The following is a 22,696-nucleotide window of genomic DNA, read 5'->3' on the forward strand; positions in this document are numbered from 1 at the left end:
ATAAAATCCACAAATATTGGCAAGGGGACTCAGGGACATGTACAATAGTGGAAACCATTTTGAATTTATTTTTAAAACTGACTAGATTTCCGGTTTAGATGTCCCTTTAAACACATATAAGGTATTTTCTTCTCTTTCTCAACAGTACATTCATGTTAACAAGAGTAGAAGTTGTCATTTTAAAGCTATTCACACACTACACAGTCTAAGGACATACATCAATATTTAAGCACGGATAATATTATTATGAGTATGAAATTCTTTTGTAACATAACTGCAAATAATGTATCTCAGCCCACCAATGACACTAAATGTGCGAGGATCATAACTGCCCTTTTTTAAGGAGAATTAATTTAACAAGATAATTTACTACCACACTTTAAGAGAACATTCTCAGCCTATCATAATTCAGCTCAGCAGTCATTTTATTGTATAATACATTACCAGTGCAACATAGTTAACAACTGAGCATTCCAAGTGTCCTTATTCTGCCACTACAGACACTAATAAAAGATCAGGATTTGGCTTCAGATGTTAAGAACTGAAAATGCAGAATTTTAAATGTTCTTCTTGTGAAGCTTGTATTGTGATATAGACTGAAAATTATAGGGCAGGGAATGTATCTTGCACTCTGCTTGCAAAGCAGCATATACACATATGCTTTTATATAACTGATTTTGATTGTTATTACTAAAAATACCATTGCCTTTTTTTTCCTCAGCACTAATCCAGTTCCCTTATGCTGAAGTATTCTTAGGCCTTGATCCTGAAATCTGGCCTTACACCAGGGCTTAGTTTCACTGAAGCCAATAAGACTGTACAATTGTAGAGCTTCCCCATTCATGGACCAGATTGTAAAATCAGCCCTTATTTTATCTATTTAGGAACCAACTTATTTCCAAAGAAAATGGAAGTGGAAAATATTTCTCAGCTCTAGTCTGCGTAAAAAGAAAAATGTTTCCAAGTATGAACAGGTACAGATGCAGTGCACACCAGACACTGTGCAGCTATTACCTTCAAGAGAGATGCACTGGGAGCAGCCATACAACTGAGTACCATCTCCACAACTGATCTCAGTGTAGCTACACATGACTTACACATGTGCTTAACTTTAAACATGTTAGGAGTACCACTGACATTAATTAAGTATCAGAGAGGTAGCCATGTTAGTCTGTATCTTCGAGAACAAGAAGAAGTCGTGTGGCACCTTACAGACTAACAGATATTTTGGAGCATAAGCTTTCGTCGGCAAAGACCCACTTCATCTGATGCATCTGATGAAGCGGGTCTTTGCCCACAAAAGCTTATGCTCCAAAATATCTGTTAGTCTATAAGGTGCCACAGGACTGACATTAATGGGGCTCCCACACTAAGGTAAGCATGTACTAAAGCCTTTGCCAGACTGTGGCTGTAGTCTTCATTCAGTCATTGAGCCCATTATGCATTTTGTCTATGCTTCTTAACCCCATTGACCTAGGTTACATCGTTCTCTGCTGAGGGGACACCTACAGAACAACCTTCTACAGGAGCTCAGGCTAACCTAGAGTCTGAGCATCCTTAGTTGACATTGCAAAGCCTTCCTTTCTCAAAAAACCATTCAATCATAATGGATACTCATTCCAAACACTTCCACTTTACAAAGACACATCAAGAGACCCGTTTTAACTGTGTAAAGACAGAGCTATTAGAGAGATTCCAGGAAGTCCACTAGGGACCTTGCTATTGATTTTACATGGAAGGCACTTTCATACCAAAGTAATAGGTGACATGGAACGTACTTTGATAATATAGCGAGAGGTCACAGTATAAAATGCTAAGAAAGAAAGTAAGAAAGAAAGAAAGAAAGATTGTTAAATACGCTCGGCTTCCTAGGAATGCAGTGATCCTTTAATATAAATCTGAACATTATTGATTGACTGAATTATATGAAACTCACACTATCTGATTAAGAGTCCTTTGCTGTTCCTTGCATCGTCGATATTTCAATAGTTTATTGTGTGATGTTGACACACCAGCTGTTGATGGCACAGGTAAAACTAGAGGTGGCAAGCAATTATTCCAAGTTGCTTTATCAGCAGGTGGTGTCAATCTATTTGACGACATCTAAACGCACAAGAAAACAAGATATCAAAATACATTTTATTCTAATGAAGGAAAAATTGAATAGATTATATTAAATTGTACTTTTATGAGCAATAGAATGTGCTAGTCACAAAAGTGTCCATGATCTTAAACAACACAGGCTTCCAAAATGGAAAAACACCGTACTGTGTACACTTCAAAATACACCAGGATATTTAGGGCTCCACTCTGCCTTTGGTTCATACAAAAGAAAATAACTAGAAATGGTGAACATGGTCAAGTGTTTTGGTCAGCCGTCTGACAGATCTGCCTCATGGTCAAGTGTTTGGTCCAGCTGTCTGACAGATCTGCCTCATCTCTTGCTTTTTTGGTGGCCCCACTTTTCATTCTGTCATTCAGGTGTCCAGTCTATCTGCTATATCTCTGGGTTTTTTTTTGACTGGACATCAACATTTTGTCCCTTCTGAACAGGCAGTGTGATATTGGTAAACTTGATCAAATCAGGATCACAGCCAAGTTCACTTGTGCATTAGTGTGAATTTAAAGGGACTGTTAAATGTAAGAGTGTATTCAGGACAACTTATTTGTTATTAGGATATATTAAAGTAAATGTTGAATGTATAATGTGTCTTCAAATGTTTAAACTTCATAAAAACTAATGGATCATTACTTTAACATTCTTGCTTATCTATTCCTGTTATAACTAACAGCAAACTTTTGCTGTCAATGAATTATCAATCAAAGAAATCTTGTGAAAGGCAAATGAAGAACGGAAGGACTTTAACACAAAAATGGTAGTTTCAAAACAAATGATCATTGTGTATGATGACTAAGGGAAAAGACTCTGAATGCATTTCTCACTAGCCATCATCATCAAAGAAAAAAATCATGTGTCAAAAAAAACACTGTTAGCAAGTGCTCTATATCAAGGAACTCTAAATATGAATTCAAGAACAGATCCTTCATCTCTGGACTATTAAGATTCTAATAGGGCAGGAAAACTGAATGAGATGACATATATCCCCAAAATTATTCTGGGTAGCCCTGGAAAAGTGTTCTAGGAAACTGGCAGTTTATTATCTCACTGCCACCATTTGGAGTTACAAACTGTGATTTACCTGTAAATATATTAGAGCTGCTTTTACCTCTCATTTTTTTCTTAGGTCATAAACCTACAATTAGTTTACTAAAGAATTGGCTGTATTTTGTCTTTGCTATAATATCTGGAGTATCAATTGTTGAGGTAAGTGACCAGTCTTTTGGGATCACAAGAAGCATGATGTGTACCAAGGGACTGAAGACAGAGGGGGGCTTAGCTAGCAGAAGCACGTCCACATGGCCTCTTTAATGCTGGCAGCCCCCTCCACCAGGAGTGAAATATTGCGCAGCTATGCTAATAAGCTGTGTGAGTATGCAAATGGGAAATCATTTGCAATTTCTAGAAACTTTATTAGCATAGCACTGTCATCAGCAGCGCTATGCTCTGGGGCTGTGTAGACACAGCCATGGTTGCTACCTGGGAGACTGTAAAAAGTGATACTGGGTTTGTTTAGTTTGGAAAAGAGAAGGCTGAGAGGGGACATGATAGCAACTCTCATGTAACTAAAAGGGTGTTACAAGGAGGAGGGAGAAAAAAATACTTTCCTTAGCTTCTGAAAATAGGACAAGAAGCCAGGGGCTTAAATTGCAGCAGAGAAGGTTTAGACTGGACATTATGAAAAATGTCCTGTCAAGGTGCTTACTTATTGGGATAAATTGCACAGGGTGGTTGTAGAATATCCATCATTAGAAATATTTAACAAATGACATAGATACTGCTTGGTTCTGATGAGAGGGCCTGTTGAGGTCCCTTCCAGTTCTAGTATTCTATGATTCTATAATTAACAAACATAAAAATATAATTTTACAGCCTACCAGCTAGCTAGTAAATCTGCTGCGAAAAGAGATGCATGCCTATTTGTTAATGTCACTTTTCTCAGCAAGCCCATGGACAAATTAAATCCTGGATGTGAGGGAAATCAGATGTGATCAGAGGCAATGGTGGGATGTAGCTGGGGAGACAGTGGTGTTCTGTGGATGGATATGGGACCACAAAAACAGCAATGGCTGGGACAATGGGGGGATGCATGGCTGAAAGAGACAGATGGAGGAAGGGCAAAAGGGATGGGTGGGGAGCCCTATAGGCACATGACCACTGCTGTGGGTAGTCACACAGAGTGCAGGGCCAGTGTCCGTTACTGTGCAGCTGGAGCTGGCACTTGCTGCGGCACAGCCAGGGGTTGGCGATAGATACGAGGAACAATGGCTCATGATTGTCTGCAGTGGCAGCCAGTTCCCTGACTGCCTTGATATACAACAAACAACTGCAAAATATTAATATTTTGTATATTTGCTTTTAAGAGGGGACGAGTAACAGAATGTTAAACACTACATTCTAATATTCAGCCAGTAGGTGGCAGCATGTATAACATATCTTACTGAAACTCAAAAACATGTACAAGATGTACATAAAATCTGCCAAACAAATTGAGATTTATATATTATTTTATTTTTCACTTTATTTTTAAGCAAATAAATAATAAAAACATGGAGACACTAGCAAACTTGGCACTGGTTGTGCCACTTCCCCAGAACATGAAATTTATGCCAGCCTATAAGCAAACAACAGGATCAGGGTCCTAAATTTTGATGTTCTACTTCTGCACATCTGTCTTGTTGTTTGCCTGTCAGCAACACCAAGCCAGCTTTGCTTGTATGTTATACCTTTCCCTGCTCCTTCATTTTTTCCCTTTTTATTTTGTAAATTCTCCAGGTCAGGGACCCTGACTTCTCATTTGTGACAAACTCAGATTAGGTACTAGTGTAATGTAATATAATTGAATAACAACAACATATACAACATTCAAAACTCTCTCTCTCTCTCTCTTTCTTTCTTTCTCCTGGACTCACTTAATAAAAATTAGGCTACAGGTAAATAATATATGGTGAAATATTTTACAGTCTGCGGATCCATTACAATTGGGTTATTAGTCTTCACATTTAATTCACAATGTGCATGCAAAATTTAAAACAGAGCAAAAAAGAGTGGCAAGGCTCTGCTGATTCCCTCTAGCCACCCCATTATAAAGCTGACTGAAATGCATTTGATTTATTATGCCAGATGCCTGTTTAATTCCATCAGTAGCTCTCCTATTACAAACTATGCCTATGTCTATATTATAGCAGAAAGATAACATAAGGTACATTAACTCCAGTTACGTACATTACACAGCTGGAGTTGATATACCTTAGGTTGAGTTACTGCAGTGTCTATACGATGGGAGGCGGACAGGAGAAACTCTCCTGTTGGCCTACCTTACTCTTCTTGTCGGGGTAGAATACAGAGTTTGAATGCAAAGCAATCTACAGTTGATTTAGCATGCCAAATAGACCACTAGTGCATCAATCTCTGAGCATTGATGCTGACCCTACTATAACATAGATGTACCCTACGGTATCCCTTCCAGGAGTCTGATTTGTCTTGTGTACCTCCAAATTTCACCTCCCTTAAAAACTACTTGCTTAACAAATCAGACATAAAAATACAAATAAAAATAATCACTGGATGTTATTCTTGAAAAACAATTTACCTTCCCATTTTTACCATAAAATTTTAGAACAAATGATTTGGAAAATATTGTTTTTACATTTTAGTGCATAGCCTATAGAGCTGTACAAACAAATCACTGTATGAAAATGTAGTTTGTACTGACTTCACTAGTGTTTTTATGTAATCTAGATGAGTTAATGCAACTCCCTGGAAAACCTCTGCATACCCCCGGGGTGCCCCTGACTGAGAAAACCAATGCTATAAAGGACGTGAAAGTGACTCTCTACAGAGAGGATAGGCATTCTTAGAGCACATTGTCATTACAAGGAAGATCGATGCTGCTGAGGTCAATCTTCTGGAGTTCGATTTAGCACATCTGGTAGGGATGTGCTAAATCAAACTCACCGGGTGCCCCCATTGGTGCCGGTACTCCCCCTCCTGATGAGAAATAAGAGAAGTCAACGGTAGCGTTTGCCCCTTGTTGACCTCCAGCAACAGAGAAACCTCGGACATTCAAATTAAGGTATGTCCACTCCGGCTGTGTAATTAACGTAGGTGGAGTTACGTAGCTTAATTCAACCTTCCCCTTTAGTGTAGTCCTGGCCATAGAAGTAAACCATCAGGAAAGCGAGTCTCACAGATTAGATTGGGGCGTATGTTGTGTTATTGTTCCTAAATAAAAGATAAAGCAAAGCCACAAGATGGGGTGAATCTGGACTGTAACTCAAGGTCCAAGTTTTATAATGAGGACAGGTCAGAGGCTCAAGCTATGGAGGGAAGAAGAAACAACCCTGACGACATGAATACAGGATTAGAACCGTACTGCAAGATTAAGCCGTAAAAAAAGCTAGATTTTAAGGGAGCAAGTTCTTCAGCAGGCAAAAACTCAGGTTAAAAAACAGAACTGGAAATGCAGAAAGTTCTCAGCAAAGTCCATTTCTGTAAAACCAACTTCTCCTATTCCCCCGCTGGTGTTGTCCCAACATAAAAGCCTGTCACATTCCCAGCCCCCTGCCATGGGGAAGGCAGCACAGCCAGTAACCTTCCCACCCCGCCCCCTGCCGTGGGGTGGGCAGCGTAGCAGCGGGTGGCCCTGGCCCCTCTCCCTCCTCACCTCTCTCCGCTGCCTGGAGCCCCGTGGGGTTCGTTGTCCGGGAGGGGAGCGGGCCCGGACGGTTGCAGCGGCGACAGCGTCTAACTCTTCCAGAGGCGGTACTCGTTGCCACGATAAACACGGTTGCCATGGCGACAAAGGCAAGGCAGTTTCCTCCGCTCAGGCCCGAGCTCAGGGAGTGGGCGGTGTCCCGCTCCGCCGGCAGCAGTTCGCGTCGAGCTTGGGACTGGGACGGTGTCCGGGACGGGAGAGGGGAGGAGAGGAGAGGCAAGGCAATGAGAAACATACTCAGAGGAAGGGTCCAAGCTGTTTCACCAACTCTAGAGGTGACCTTCGTCGCTAAATCTAAACGCTAAGAATTCCAGCTCCATGCAAATTACTGGGCTTCTTTCACCCCCAAGTTTGCACCTACTTCCGTAGATCCAATGCCTGCGAAGCCCTTTTATGAACAAAAAAGCCTCACCTCAGAGAGAGAACTTAACAGCCTTCTGTGCTCTGCTCGCGTCATTATTGTTGGTTCTCTCGGGCATATACTTACACCTCTATCCTACATACAGAATGCTGGTATTTTATGTAATTTAGTTGATTTCACAAGATATTCAGCCCTATCCATACAAATAAGTATCAAGGAATTCAGACTGGAGTGTATAAGAGATATGTGTAGCTATACTAATGATTAAACTGACAAACAGAATGTTTCTTCTCTATATTGTGCATGTGTGAATTTATTAATTGAGAACTAAAATACTAAATATCAGGATCTCAAGATATTAGGAGTCTGCAAACGATTTTCACAACACTTCTGGTCTCACTTACAGGACAAAGACTTCAAACAGTTTAATTTTAGGACCCGATCTTGCAAATATAGAAGCATGCAAACCCAACTATTAACTACATGACTGCTTCCCTAAAACTAACATAAGTGCTTGGGGTTGGGATTGTTTTACTTAATGAATCAGTTTACATAGGTATTAAAAAGGTTTATTCCAGCTTTGTTTTGCAATATATTATGTCTAGCACTAATAAAATAAATAATCATTATTTTTATTCAGAGAGGAAGGTTGATCCAGTGGATAGTGTGTTCACCTGGGACTTAGAAAAATTAGGTTCAGTTTACTGCTCTTTCACAGCCTTATTGCATGACCATGGTCAAGTCACTTAAATCTGCTCTACACTTTAAGTTTCTGTCATAACTGTATCACTTAAAGCATTAAAAAAAATCAAAGCTCTAACAAAAATAGCTATGTCAGTAAAGCACTGGAGTAGATTTAGTTAAACTGGCAAAAAATCCATATTTTACTGAGGAAATTGGTGTAAATTGTACAGGCAAACCCTTTCTAGTGTAGTGTAGATGAAGTATATGTAATGTCTCTATCCCAGATTCTCAAAGGTATTTAACCACCTAACTCCCACTGACCAATGGGAATTAGATACCTTAATACCTTTAAGGATCTGTGCCTCGGTTTTCTATCAATACAAAACAGATAACAGTACTTTCCTATCTCACTTGATCATTGTGAGGATAAATTCATCCAAAAAGAAAAACTGTGAGCTTGCTATATAACAACTGATAGCTGTTCTTACTGCTGTCTTCCTCAGTAAAGTTAACAAAACCACAGGTTGCACATTTGATCTAAGGAATTGATGAGACTTACCAAGGGCCCACTGTGATAACAATAAATAAATAAGTAATATCTAGTTTTTATACAGCTTTTCATCATTAGCATGAAAAGTGCTTTTACCAAGGGACTCAGGATTATTTTCCTCTATTTTACACATAAGGAAACTGAGGCACAGATAAGTGAAATGATTTAGCCAAGGTCGTCTTAACCTTGCAACTGCCTCCCTGTGAGGAGACATTAATTAATAATCACAAACAGGCAGCTGGATTGAGGTCTAATTACTAATGACTAATACTTTTATTAAAAGGCTCCCTTTACATATACTACACCTTAAAATGATTAAACTGTTCTATTTTTAACTTTCCTTAATTTTCTTTCTCTTTCTTTCAATAAACATGCTGAACCAGAAAATAAGTCCAAACCTCAAACATCTATGACATGTACTGTGTGTTATATTTAAGAATGCATTATAAAGAGTCTCAAAGGGATAGCCAGGTTAGCCTGTATCTGCAAAAATAAGAAGTCCTGTGGCACCTTAAAGATTAACAGATTTATTTGGGAATAAGCTTTCATAGATAAAACCCACTTAATCAGAAGTACCTAGTGTAGTAGATTTTACCCACAAAAAATAACATCCAAATAAACGTGTTAGTCTTTAAGAAGCTACAGGAGTCCTCATTGTTTTTATAAAAATCTGAAGTTTCTGAAGAGTCAAGTCTTCCTCTTTTCCCATCTCATTTATTTGGAAGAATGAATCTCTTGTTGGGGGTTCAATATACTCTCCCTCTGGGGGTGGAGAATTTTGCAATTAACATCAGAGATGTTTAGTTAATCTTACTTCATACAAACTACCCCAGCTGGAAAGAGGGACTGGAGAGAACTGATAACAAGCCTGGCTCCCTTAGGGCCTGACATCTCGGGGAAGGAGAATAGATCATTACCTGGTGAGTTTAAAAGAACACAGTCTATCTTCTCCATGGAAATTCCTTAGAAGAGGCTCTGAGAGATACAAAAGGGCACTCAGGACCCCAGACTTCCTGTTCCGTACGTGCGCGGCAGAATTTAGCAACACTAGACGTGTCTCACTTCCCACTACCTTCACTGGAAACAAAACAAAACAGCAGAAATGTAGCACTTTAAAAACTAACAAAATGATTTATTCGGTGACGAGCTTTCGTGAGGCAGATCCACTTCTTCAGATCAATTTCATTTCCAATACAGACTGACATATATAAGTACAGAGGACCACAAAGAAAAAAAAATATTTTCTTTTTGGTCCTCTGTACTTATATATGTCAGTCTGTACTGGAAATAAAATTGATCTGAAAAAGTGGGTCTGTCCCACGAAAGCTCATCACCGAATAAATCATTTTCTCAGTCTTCAAAGTGGTACATTTCTGTTCCTTTATTTTGTTGGAGTACAAACTAACAGAGCTACCTCTCTGTTACCTTCAGTGGAGACATCTTTTGACAGGAACCATATACTCAGCAATTCCGGCCTATGCGCGCCAGGGCCTCCAATCACAAATGCATTTCCCAGAGGTTAGACTTCCCTTTCGTCGTTTCCGGTTTGACTTTCGAAGTACCCATCAGCACTTACGCAGCGTCGCTTGTGCCCGGCGCGGGATTCCGGGTGTTCGCAAGCGAATGTGCTGTCACCAATGTGAGACTGGCTGGGCGCGTGGCCCGAAGCCGGAACTCAGCGGTTGCAGATGAATGGTGGATGCCGGGCTGGCTGGTTCGTTCATGTGGACCTTTCTGCGGGGCGGGTTACGAGCCGCTGCCGGCCTGAGCAGGCTCCGCTGCAGATCGGCCGCTTTCGCTAGTAGTGGCGGCGGCGGCGGCGACGTCGTGGTTGCTACCGCTCCCGCCTACGGAGACCTGCCCGGCCATATGGAGCGGGCTGTGGTGCGCTGTGTCCCGTCGGAGCCTAAGCTGAGCATCTGGTTCGTGCTGAGTGACGGGAGAGCTAAGCACATGCTGAGGGACCAGACGGAGCCGTTGGGCCGGGCGCTGTCCCGCATCGCCACCAACGCCGGCAAGGGCCACGCCAAGGCGGCCAAGAAGAGCAAGAAAGCGCGGGCGGAGGCGGGCCCGGCCGGGGAGCCTGTGCCTGCGGCGCCGCTGGACGTGCGCCTCTTTTCGCGGGACGGAGAGGCCGTGGCTGAGGAAGTGCCCAATGCCGAGGCCTGGCAAGACGGTGCCGTGCTGCAGATCGGCGAAGTCAAGTACCAGGTAGAGCGGAACCCGCCGTCCATCACCGACCTCCAGCTGCCGCGCTCGCTGCTCGCCGGCTTTCCAGTCTGCCCCAAGATCCACACAGAGTTCGGCGCACCCCAGCACAGCCTCTTCCGCTGGTACCGGGAGCAGCCGGGGGGCGGTGGGGACGAGCCCTGCCCGGGGGGCGCCGCCTGGGTGGAAACCTCAGACAGCGAGCGAGTCTTCATGCCCACCAATGCGCATATCGGAATGCGCCTCAAGCTCCGCTGCATCCCGGGCAACAGCCAGCAGCGCTACGGACTCCCGCGGGAAGTGGAGAGCAGCGGCCCCGTAGAGGCCGGACCTGGCGCCTGCACTTTCGACTCCCGGCACCTGTATACCAAAAAGGTATCTGGGGAGGGGTTAATTCGCACAGTCTCCTACAACGTCCTGGCTGACATCTATGCTCAGACGGAGTACTCGCGGACTGTGCTCTATCCTTACTGCGCGCCCTACGCGCTGGAGCTGGACTACCGGCAGAACCTGCTCAAGAAGGAGCTGGCAGGTTACAGCGCCGACCTCATCTGCTTGCAGGAGGTGGATAAGTCCGTCTTCGCCGATAGCTTGGCCCCGGCGCTGGACGCCTTCGGCCTCGAGGGGCTCTTCAGGATCAAGGAGAAGCAGCACGAAGGCTTGGCCACTTTCTACCGTAGAGATAAGTTCCGCCTGCTTAGCGAGCATCACATCACGTTCAGTGAGGCCCTGCTCTCCGACCCGCTGCACAAGGATCTGCAGGAGAAGCTAGCCCCCTACCCTGTAGCCCAGGAGAAGGTGCTGCAGAGATCCTCCGTGCTACAGGTACCAGCCACTCCTTACAGGGTGTGGGGGCGAGTGGGAGGAACTATTGCTGTTTAGCAGGAGGGTCACTATAGAACTACTCCTGACAGGAAAGAGAAGGGACAGAGCAGGCAGCGATGGAGTAAAATGATTTCAGTGAGGCAGCGCTGTGATTGTGAATAGGGTAGGAACTATAGACAGGCTATACAAGTTATGGACGTTATCAAGAATTACGCAGAATCTCACACTGCTTAAAGTGTGAAACAAGCAAATATGTCTGAGGCATGGTAGGGTTGCAATCTGTGCCATTCAGGTGCTATTCACTCCAATGGGTATGTGAGTGGGCTAGTGTTAGCTCCATTCTCTTGATTTCTGACTTAAAAATTGTGGGTTTGATAAAAATGTGATCCTGACAATTTTAAATGCTGTATGTTCCTTGATTTCTTTCTGTCTTCAAACCATACTAAAGTGAATTCTTAATTGGGAAAAGCTGCACCAAAATCTTTTCTCACAAGCAAGTGACATGCAGAAGAAAAGGTATAGCACAAGTAGGAGACTTGATAGGCAGGGCTGGTAAAATAGTATTTTGCAAAAATATTAATTTTGCTGGAATTTTTCATGAGTTATTTTAAAAACACTTGTACTGATTGTAGAAATGTTTTGTCCCAGAGAAATGTTATAATGGCATGTGTGGCAAGTACACAATGGCTATTTCCTGTTGGGTGCACTTTTCAAAACCTATTTACTTATTGTAATCTGACAATTTTCAAAATGTATAGAAATCTGTATGAAATTACGGCTGTAGATTAACTGTAGTTTTAATTGGATGGTTAATCAAATAGCATATGAAATGTATTAAATATTTTGGATTGTGTGCATTTTCAAATATACTGTTTAAAATACAGCATAGAATACAAACTACAGTAATTAATATTTTTTTATAAATATTTGCACTGTAAAAATGATAAAACAAGAGTATTTCTCCATTCACCTTATACAAGTTCTGCAGTACAAGCTCTTTGTCATGAAAGTGCATTTTACATATGTAGATTTTTGTTGTTGTTGCATAACTGCACTCAAAACAAAAAATGCCTACAAGCCCACTAGGTCCTACTTCTTGCTAGAGCAATCACTGGCTATGTCTACACTATGAGATAAATTTGATTTTTAATAAATTAATTTTTTAACCTCATTCTTAAGCATATGAATTTGTGTCCACAAACCTTGAAATTCGACCATTGTTTTTCCTTGTTGAGTTCGTGTCCCCATTGCCCTATGCAAGTTCAACAGCATGAGCAGTGCATTGTGGGTTCCTATCCCACAGTGCCTTAGCCTTGGTTGCCTGTGGGTGTTTTATGTTAGAATCCCAGAATGTAAAGCACTGTCCCTGAATTCAGAGCACCCAGAAACAGAATTCAGACCTCCCTCAAACCCACCCAGGGTCCCTGTGCCACGTATCTACTGTGGATGTTGGCGTCACGATGGGCAGCTCTGCCTTCAGCCCTCCCCCAAACCGGCCCGGTTCTATCAGCCGTGCCTTCAGACCTTTATATTTGCAGGCCTGGGCACTGCAGAATTCAAATGCTAATTCAATCAGAAATTTTCGGGCTTCCTGTGACCTGCTGCCTGTGCACCTGGATGGAGAGCAGCAAAGGAAGCAGCCATACATGGAGGATCATCACATAGGTATGTGGCATACATATGGGACACTTCTGGAGGCTAATAAACTCAAATTAAAGACATGGTGCTTTCACACTAGTCTTCATTCAAAATTTGAAATTGATACTATAACCCTCCTGTAATATCAACATTTCGTTATTGGTATTAGGGCTCACTAATTTGAGCTAGTACTATTTACAGTGAAGACAGTGACTTTTTAATCTTGAGCTGACTCCTTTAAATTCAATTTTATCTCATAGCATAGACGCAGCCACTTAGAGAATCAAGTTTATTTACATTTGGAGAGGATAATGCTGTCTATTTCTCATTTGTACTGTCACTTGAAAGTGAGAACACATTTTTGAATGGCACTTTTTCAGTTGGCATTGCAAGGCATTTACATTCCAGATTCTAAACTTTCATCTGCCCCTTTATGCTTCAGCCACCTTTCCAGAGGACATACTTCAATGCTGCTGATGCTCATTTAAAAAAAAAAAAGAGCATTAAGTTTGTGACTGAACTCCTTGTGGGAGAATTGGATATCCCCTGGTTTGTTTTACTTACTAGATATTTGCCCTTATCTGCCATATATTTCATGTTATAGCAGTTTTGGATGACGAACCATGACATGTTTGTTCTAAGAACACTTTCCCTTATAATTTGATAAAACACAAAGAAGGTACCAATGTGAGCTTTCTAAAGATAGCTACAGGCCTCAGCCCAAGGTTTGAGTCTCACCTACCATGCCTACCAAAATCTTAGAGGGAGGAGTTGTGGAACATTGTTTCAGAAGCCTTAAAAGAGCAACACTAATGCAAAAACTACAGAACCAGAATTGCCAGAAAAGAAAATCAATCTTCTGCTGATGGTGTCTCAGATAATGAAAATGAGCATGTGTTGGTTTGCACTGCATTGGACTGTTTTCAAGCATGGATGTATGTTCTTGGAATGACAGTTGACGTATGAAGGAACATATGAATCCTAAGCACATCTGGCACATATACCTTGTAACGTTGACTACAACAGTGTCATATAAATGCCAGTTCTCACTGTCTGGTGACATAAGAAGTGGACAGCATTATTGCCCGCACATGTAAACAAACTTGGTTTTTGAGCAATTGTCTCAACAAGAAGTAGGACTGAGTGGTAGGATCTAAAGTTTTACTTTGTTTTTAATTCTGTTGTTTTTGTATTTTTGCGTACATCTACATTTGTAAGCTCACCTTTTAGATATGTTGCACTACAGTACTTGTAAGGGGAAATTGAGAGATTCTTTGCTTTTTACAGGGTAAATATTTGTAATCAAAATAAAAAAGTAGCACTGTACAATTGTATTCTGTTCTGTAATTTAAATCAGTATATTTGAAAATATAGAAAACATTCAAAAATATTAGTATTCTATTATGGTTAAACAAGTACTTGCCAGCCCAATAAAAACATGAATTGCATGGTCACCATAGTGCGAGATGATTCATCGCTAATAAGGCTCAAGTCTACATAGGTTCTCTGAGATCTGTAAAGCATATTCTGATACACTGTTTTGTTAAAGAGTGCTATTTCATTCAGGTTTCGGTTCTTCAGTCTACACATGATCCTTCAAGGAAGCTTTGTATAGCCAATACTCACCTGTACTGGCATCCAAAAGGTAACATTGCTAATGTGTATATAAGCTAGATTTAGTAGTATTTTTCCTCCACAACTAGAATTTTCGTATTACACTTTTCTGAATGGAAAAATTTCTCCCTACTTCTTACAGTTCCTCTGGCAATGAGGATTTCCAGTCTTGCTCGTTTGCTTGGCAATGTTCAGAATATAGCTGAAGCAAAGGTTATTGGATTACACATTCTACTTCCAAACTCTAATTAGCTAATATTGATGGATTGACAGTGTGTCTGTCTCTCCCTCTATCCTCACTATAAATGATGGAACCATATTGTGGTATTGACATCAGGAGCAAGCAAGTCTTCCTTTCTGGCTCCAAAAAAGGAGTGGAGATTAACTTGTTTTTTTGGGGTTGGGACAGAAAGAGCCACTTAAATGGTGGGATGAAGAAAGTGGCTCATTAGTCTAGGGGATTTACTGCATGAAAAAGGTCCCCTGCTGAATTCTTAGCAAAAAACTTACTTGATTTCTCTAAAAACAAGAATCCTCTGGCACCTTATAGACTAACACATTTTGGAGCATAAGCTTTCGTGGGCAAAGACCCACTTCATCAGATGCCCACAAAAGCTTGTGCTCCAAAATATGTTAGTCTATATAAGGTGCTATAGGACTTGAAGATACAGACTAACTCAGCTACCCCTCCAATGTTTAATTTCTCTAGATTCACTGTTACTTGGGAGGGAAAATTGTTTTTAAGGTTCACAGTTCCTGTAATCCGGCACTGAAGTTGAAGTCTTGTTAATCTTTTTAAAATGCATAGTGTTGGAAAATAGCAGTTGGGGTGGGTTATAAAACTCACTTGAAATTACCGAATAAAAAGAATAATTAATATGCTTTTATGTTCATAGGTGGAAACATCCGTCTCATCCAAGTTGCAGTAGCTTTGTCTCATATTAGGCATGTTACATGTGATCTGTATCCTAGCATACCTGTCATATTCTGTGGGGATTTTAATAGTACACCTGCAACTGGAATGTATAGTTTTATCAACAATGGCAATATTTCTGAGGATCATGAAGACTGGGTCTCTAATGGAGAAGAAGAAAGATGCAATATGTCTTTAACTCATCCTTTCAAACTGCGAAGTGCTTGTGGAGAACCTGCTTATACAAATTATGTTGGTGGGTTTCATGGATGCCTGGACTACATTTTCATTGACAGAAATGCTTTAGAGGTTGAACAGGTAATTCCATTGCCAAGTCATGAAGAAGTTACCACGTATCAGGCCTTGCCAAGTGTTTCTCATCCCTCTGATCATATAGCATTAATATGTGATTTAAAGTGGAAATAAACTGTCATTTGCATGGCATTTGTACTGGGCCTTTAACCAAGGAACTTGTTTACTTTAGGGAAACGTAACTTGTATTCTGTCTTTATTAAGAAGGATGCTACACTGATTATTGGGGGAAAAAAGTTCACGTCTGTCATTTTGATTATCAATTTCTTATTGAGCATTTTGTTCAACCATAACATTTGCACGATCACATTTCTCCTTTCTCTTTTTTTCCTTCATTAATACGAAATCCAAATATATGTAAGACAGGTAGGGCTGTTTTAAAAAGAAAAAAAGTCAGATTATACCTTTTTATAGGTGTTTTTAATTAAGAGATTATTTTGTTACAGATGTATGAATCTGATTTCTATAAAAGTACACGAACTGCATCCTGTTGTGTAATTCAGAATAAAATATAAAGGAGGGGAAGCAAACTTACGCTGAATCGAATCAAAATATTTTCAGTACAGGATGAGTGTTAAAGATTCAAAAATATAAATTCTCTTAGTCATTCAGCATTCCTCATGCTTCTCTTGGTTTTAGCAAGCTGTGTGTTCAGTATGCTTCTACTTTTTATGACAAGATATCTTCTAGTCAGATGCCAACATTTGAGTAGACTTGTACAATAAGCATAATACCATATTAAATTTAGGATTAAAATGGTTTAAAAAACGTTTTAGTTACCCACTTACTGATGAATTTTTAGCCAGTGAAAGGCTTTTCTTGACCTTTTAAAATGGGTGGAAAAAATCAAATTTTGAAGACCAGTTGTTCATTATTGTAAACCAATATCAAGTTCACTAAAAATAAAAATGTAAACTGTATACATTTGAGTATTGATTCCTGCTGTTGTGCCCTGTATGTATCATTGGAAAACACAAGAAGTTTTTGGTCAGTTTGGGTTGGAGGGAGCTTTTGAATTCACCTTGCCAATTTTTGATTTGCAGGGAAGCCATAGTTGTTTCTGGAGAACTCTCTCTTTTTGTGTTGGGTGTGTGTATATAAGAAAATAACACTCCACATAAGTAATATGTATCTAATTCTTTGGGAGGAAATATTTAAAGGTGACTTGCAATGATTTTTAAAAATTGGATTTGCTCTGTTTTTTCATCTGTTGGATGTATAAAGAAGACCTGAAAGCTTTAACTTATTTTTTTTTCCTCATACTTCTCATTTTAGGAATATAAAATCTAGTCTTTCCTGGATTTTGTGGGAGTATAGTGGGGAGCTCTAAGGATGTACATTGATACTTACTGGAAATAGTTTACTATTCAAACACCCACTATCCAAGCCTTCCTTTCTCTAAAATATTGGTCATGGAAACAGAAGTCGTTCTTCAAAAAAAAGTTTTACCAATGCTCCTTGTTGTCATCTGAAACTTTAACTCAGCTCCTGTTAATACTGTCCTCCTTTGAGTATTTCTTTTCCCTCGGTTATCAGTGTCTTTCACAGTAAAACAAGTTAATCAAATAGAATTCTTACCTCTATCAACTATAAGAATGTATATACCAAGCACTAGGAAGACTAGAAATCCATTAGAACATTGTAGTTAAACTGTATGTTTTAAAAGGAGGAAAGTTGCTAAACTTAAAACTATGGGGTTGCTTCGACTTGGGGCATCCAAAAAAAAAAAAAAAGCCTTCCCTAACTCTGCTCCAGAAACAACCAAATTGTGTGAGCTAATCTGACCCTCAAACAGGATCGATCCATGTACCTCATAGTAATAAATACAGTGGTAGCATTTTCATAGTAGTGTACATGCTGATCTGGCATGGAGTTTTCAAAAATGTTATATGTAAGCCTCTTATGAGGTGAACCCTTAATTACAGGACAGTTCATACCTGTCAAACTAGTATGGGGGTCCAAGTAGTGCCATTCTTCTTGGCACCTCAGGGGCATGTTGGGCCTCTTCCCAGGGTAGGGAGCTACTGCTACGCAGGGACAGAAGCTGGAGCTGTTACAACACTTGTTGGGGAGGAGAGAGAGCACGCCAGGAGAGGAACTCTCTTCTGTAACCAAGCATTGTGAGAGGAAAGTCATAGGGCACAAGGTCAAACACATGCACTGTTACCTCCCCCTCAACTTTCTAATGTAGCCTTCCTCCTTATACCTGGTGCTGGCCCTGAGGGTAGATACACATCCTCCTACCATTGGAACAGCCAGCCTGTAACTTTTTACTTTCTGGCCCTCAGAACCTTTTCTAATATGAGGAATGACTTTATGGAATTATTCCATTGAATATATGAGATGATTCTTAGAAGGGAATAGGTTGACAAGCCTTAGCTGAGCAGCTGGAGTTCACAGGTACCTATGGGTGAGAGGATGGTAGGGCTAAGAGGGTTGCTGACCATGAAAAATTAACACTCACTGTACACTACTACTATGTGCGCACACAATTGGTATGAGTTACTGGGTGATGTTACTATAACTTGTTACCTGCTGCTCTCCCTTTTTCATTTATTGAATTTCATATTTAGACTGTAAGCTCTTGAGGAAAGAATATTTATGAAGCTTCTGGATACTCTAAGTAAAAATAATTTTGAATCACACTAATGTACATGTGTAAAAACATGCTTGAAGTATGTTTACAGCATTCTGCTTACCAGCTATGTATCCAGTGTACTGTGCATGTAAGGTATTTTAATTAAACATGTTTTTGGATGGGACTTGAGTTTTAAATGATGTATTTCACCTGCTGGTGATGAATTCTGAGGACTACAACTATTTATTTGTCTACAGTAAGTCTCTTTCTGTCTATACTATTGCAATGGTTTTGCCTATATCTCTGTGGTTCAAAGTCATATAGCCAGTTTACAAGTACAAACTGTAGCATCTCCATTTATCTTCCTGTTCTGCTTTTTGAAAGCAAGCTATACCAAACAGATGCCTCAGGGGTGGGGGGAAGGGAGACTCTTACTTTAAATTTGTCCACATTCCAGTACAACTGTCTTCTGCATTACCTCCTTTGTGGGCACACCATCTCTGAGAACTGATGTCATAGAAAAAAAAAAAAAAAAGCATTTAACCCAATTTAGAAAGTAGTGTCAATGCCCCATGGTCTGTCATGTCTTCAGTGTGTCGGCAAATACCCCTCCATAGTCATTGATCACAGCTGGAGAAACTCAAAAGTAATTGCAATTGTGAATTAGGGATGGTTAACCAGTAAGCTTTATCCTAAATGGCTGAGGCTGGAGCAGCCCCAGTCTCTAACAGAGCTGCCCCCTCCAACCTCTTTAATCAGTTAAACTTAGCATTTAACCAGTTACCCAATTAAATTTAAGTAAGTTCTTGTGTACTTTTGGAAAAGAGTGCTGATTGAAATGGCTGATTGTGAAAGAGCAACTTCATCAAGACTGCACTATGGGACAAGACATTTTTTGTGCTTCAATTTTTATATCTACACTGAACTAACATATCCCAATTATTGTAAAATACTTGGAAGGCCTCAAGGGATTAAAGAAGTAGAATGTGCACAGTTGAAAAATATACAGAGGTTAGATTTCAGAATTCTTAAGTATATTTAAATAGCTCCAGTAGCAGAAGGGAAAGGAAATTTTGGTTGACTATTCTGCTAGACTGAGAAGCAACTCAAGCCTTGCTCATCTAAAGGCAAAGCAGTTGCCTAGAAATGGTATAAAAACCTCTTTGAGATTACTCTGCAAGCTCATGCCAGATGCAGCCAGTAATGAAGTTATTCCTTTTCTGTTTTTCAGATATCTGTGGCTGTCCCAACAGGTTTGGCTGACATGATGTAATTGGTCTCTTTGGGAAGGATGATCTACCTTGAGACATGATGCAGTCAGTGTGGTAGTAAAAGGCAGTATGTTCAGTAAGTCCATAGGTAATGAGAGCATTAAAGGAAGGTCACATATCCTTGAGGGAGGGTCCAGCTACAAAGACAAATATATTTTGCCCTCTGTTCCTGTTACCCAAAAGATAGAGATTTATGAAGGCAGACAGGCTACCTCTAATCTTTTTGGCAGGCCTGCCTTATTCCAACCTCCCCCATAGGACACCTTTCTATGCCAACCCAGCAGTATGCAATCTGGTGTCACCGCACCACAGAAGTGCATCATACTGACCAGTCTTCTAGCCACAGTCAGCATCTGTTCCTTGCCAGTGTTTGTTACTCTAAAAGAGGTTAATATCTCTTTGCAACCTGAAAGCAGGGGAAGGAGCATTAAGTTATTGCCAGCAAAAGTTTTCACTGTCCCAACCAAGGGAGGGAGCATACTGCAACTATGAGAGCCCCACACACTGCCATAAGGAGGAAAGCCTAAGTTGCGTTGCACTGCCCTGCCCCGCCCCATTCCTTCCACCCTTGGCATCGGCAGAAAGGGAAATCTTCACTGCCCCAACAAAGTGTGTGCACGCACACGTGCATATATGTATGTGGGGGGAAGGATTGGAGCATACAGTGACTATATGCAAGAGAGGCCTCATACCCCAAGCTGAACAGCTATGCCTGATTTAGAAAACCCCATTGCAGCAAAACCCTCCACTACGCCCTGCACGTTTCCCGAAGCCCTTGTCTTTCACAAAAGGGAACTTATTACCTTGGCTACCTGAATGACAGCAGTCCTCACCGCAGATTTGCCCACACAATTGATTGCCCCTTGAGTGGTAGCTGTCTGGCATTGCAAGCTTCCATAGAGCTATTACCACTTGCTTCTGAACTGTCAGAGGGGGGAAAAGCAATTCACAAAGTTCCATGAAAGTGCTTTTCAACATTCAGAAGTTTTCTAGCCACTGCTTGTTCTGTGGGTATGGGAGGACCATGACGTCCTGTCAGTCTGAGCTTGTTTTGTGGCACCAGAACTCATGCTCTACTGTATACATAGCATTGAGGGCAGCCAGCATCTCCACAGTCCTTTTCTCCAATGTCTCACATGTGTATGCCTTCTTAAGAGTCCTCATTGCTCTGATGGCTGCTTAGCCTCTGCACACACTACAGCACAATGCCCAAGGTGTTCATAGTACTTGCCAGAACAGTTTGAAGCTGGATACATTCCATGCTAGCCTTGCAATGGCATCTGCACGGATATGGAAAAAGGGCCCCAAAACTTTTCTTGCTGGTGCTTTCCAGCATGAGAGGAGGTAAGTGCACCGTGGTAGGCTGACACCACACGCCCAGAACCAGGTGTGGAGCTTTGTCCCATCAGACATTGGAAGCTTAACCCACAATGCAAAGGAGCTCCAGGAACTGTGGGATATGTACCCACAATGCATTGCTGACAGTCATAGGTGTCAGTGATGCACTCCATCAACTTCATGTATCAGTGTGGACGTGCACCCTTGACTTCACCAAATGGATACTAAAAAGCAGTGTTAACAAATTTGACCTAGTTTCCTAGTGTAGATATACCCTTCAGGGGACAAAAAGATTCCCTAATCAGAGGAAAACTGTGCCTGCTCAGGTCCCAGGTGTGACACTGCTTTTGGCTCCTCATGAACAAGTGGCCTGAGAGCACAATTGTAAAAAAAACCACACATTGAAACTAAAACTTAACTACAAACATGCACTAGTGTCCTTTGCTCAGAGCAAATGGCTGACACTAGAATTCCATCTTTTGGACATGGGCAATAAGAAGTAACTGGGTGGTAATTGAGGCCTACCTGCCATTTATGACTTTACCTATGTAGCACAAATAGACACTGCTAGTTCAAAGAATGCAAACTCTCATACACGGAGTGGAAACTGTGTGGATAATCACTCAGAAGAAAGCATAGGTTTTATTATTCTTAAAGCATACAAGGAAATTGTCATTTTGTCATACCTTTATAAACTGATTTACTTCACCCACTCCAGAGCAGCACATCAACTCCACTCTATGCCTGTACCAAAAGGAATTGCTCAGCAGCCTTTCTCCCTCTTTTCCAAGATCAAGTTGTCCTCACAAGACACCTAGCAAATAGGATCACAATTCTAATAACTGCAAAGCAGCCTGTGACCATCCACCCAAACAAATTTTCTCAACAGTGTTCAGTTCAACATATTTTAAGATACTTTGGGGAAGTAACTGTAGCAATTCTACTGGTAGCCAACATAAGGAATATTTATGTTTTTTCAATTCATTATTGTTTACTTATCGTATCTTGGATAAATCTGACCCTGCTTCAGACTCTCCAGGAGTGCCTCTTGCCTAGCCCAATCTCTGTACTTCTGAGTGGAATCTAGCAGTTCACACCACTTTTACATTGGGTCTCCATATTCCAGCACCCAATGTTACTAACTGGATCTCATTAGTAGGTCCAGCTAGGTTTGGCCCCAGCTGAAGACACTCCTTCTCTGTAGGCTGCGATGGGGGAGCAGGGGAGAGAGGAGGCAGTGACTCAGGAGAATTTCTTAATAAAGCATTAATTATCCAACATCACAGAACAATCAGGGAGAAAGTTAAGAGACATAAAAACCTACATAAATTTCTTACCTAAGTCTAGCATTTCTCTCATTACTTCCGTAGGCCAGAATTATGTCGTGTACTCCAACCTCTAAGAGAAGAGGATCAATGCATACCCCCCAATAAACATTGGCAATAAACATTGACTGTCAGCTTCAGGGCTGATGCTTTTAACCCTTCCCAGCAATTTGCTTTTTCCCATGGATACCCTCCCACTTGGGGTTAGCAGTCAGTCTGCCAGCATGCGTGTAATAAATCTTC

General features: G+C 41.0%; 2 protein-coding genes across 2 annotated transcripts in view; one reads left to right on the forward strand and one right to left on the reverse strand.

Moving 5' to 3' along the window:
• DNAH12 (dynein axonemal heavy chain 12) overlaps nucleotides 1–9,905 on the reverse strand; it is a 150,842-nt gene extending 140,937 nt beyond the window's left edge. Inside the window, exons 1-4 of the mRNA XM_075005777.1 lie at nucleotides 9,857–9,905; nucleotides 9,349–9,508; nucleotides 6,786–7,011; nucleotides 1,937–2,103 (exon numbers count right to left, since the gene is read on the reverse strand). Of these exons, the coding sequence (XP_074861878.1) occupies nucleotides 1,937–2,103 (167 nt within the window). The 5' untranslated portion in view covers nucleotides 6,786–7,011; nucleotides 9,349–9,508; nucleotides 9,857–9,905. The remainder of the gene's footprint in view (nucleotides 1–1,936; nucleotides 2,104–6,785; nucleotides 7,012–9,348; nucleotides 9,509–9,856) is intronic.
• Nucleotides 9,906–10,016: 111 nt separating this feature from the next.
• Nucleotides 10,017–18,703, forward strand: PDE12 (phosphodiesterase 12). The gene is made up of 3 exons (XM_075005147.1): nucleotides 10,017–11,464; nucleotides 14,669–14,747; nucleotides 15,613–18,703. The coding sequence occupies exons 1-3, from the start codon at nucleotides 10,124–10,126 to the stop codon at nucleotides 16,053–16,055; spliced, it is 1,863 nt and encodes a 620-aa protein (XP_074861248.1). The 5' UTR covers nucleotides 10,017–10,123; the 3' UTR covers nucleotides 16,056–18,703.
• The last annotated feature ends 3,993 nt before the right edge of the window (nucleotides 18,704–22,696 follow it).

Source organism: Carettochelys insculpta, chromosome 11, assembly GCF_033958435.1.
Source record: "Carettochelys insculpta isolate YL-2023 chromosome 11, ASM3395843v1, whole genome shotgun sequence".
Classification (NCBI taxonomy): Eukaryota; Metazoa; Chordata; order Testudines; family Carettochelyidae; genus Carettochelys; species Carettochelys insculpta.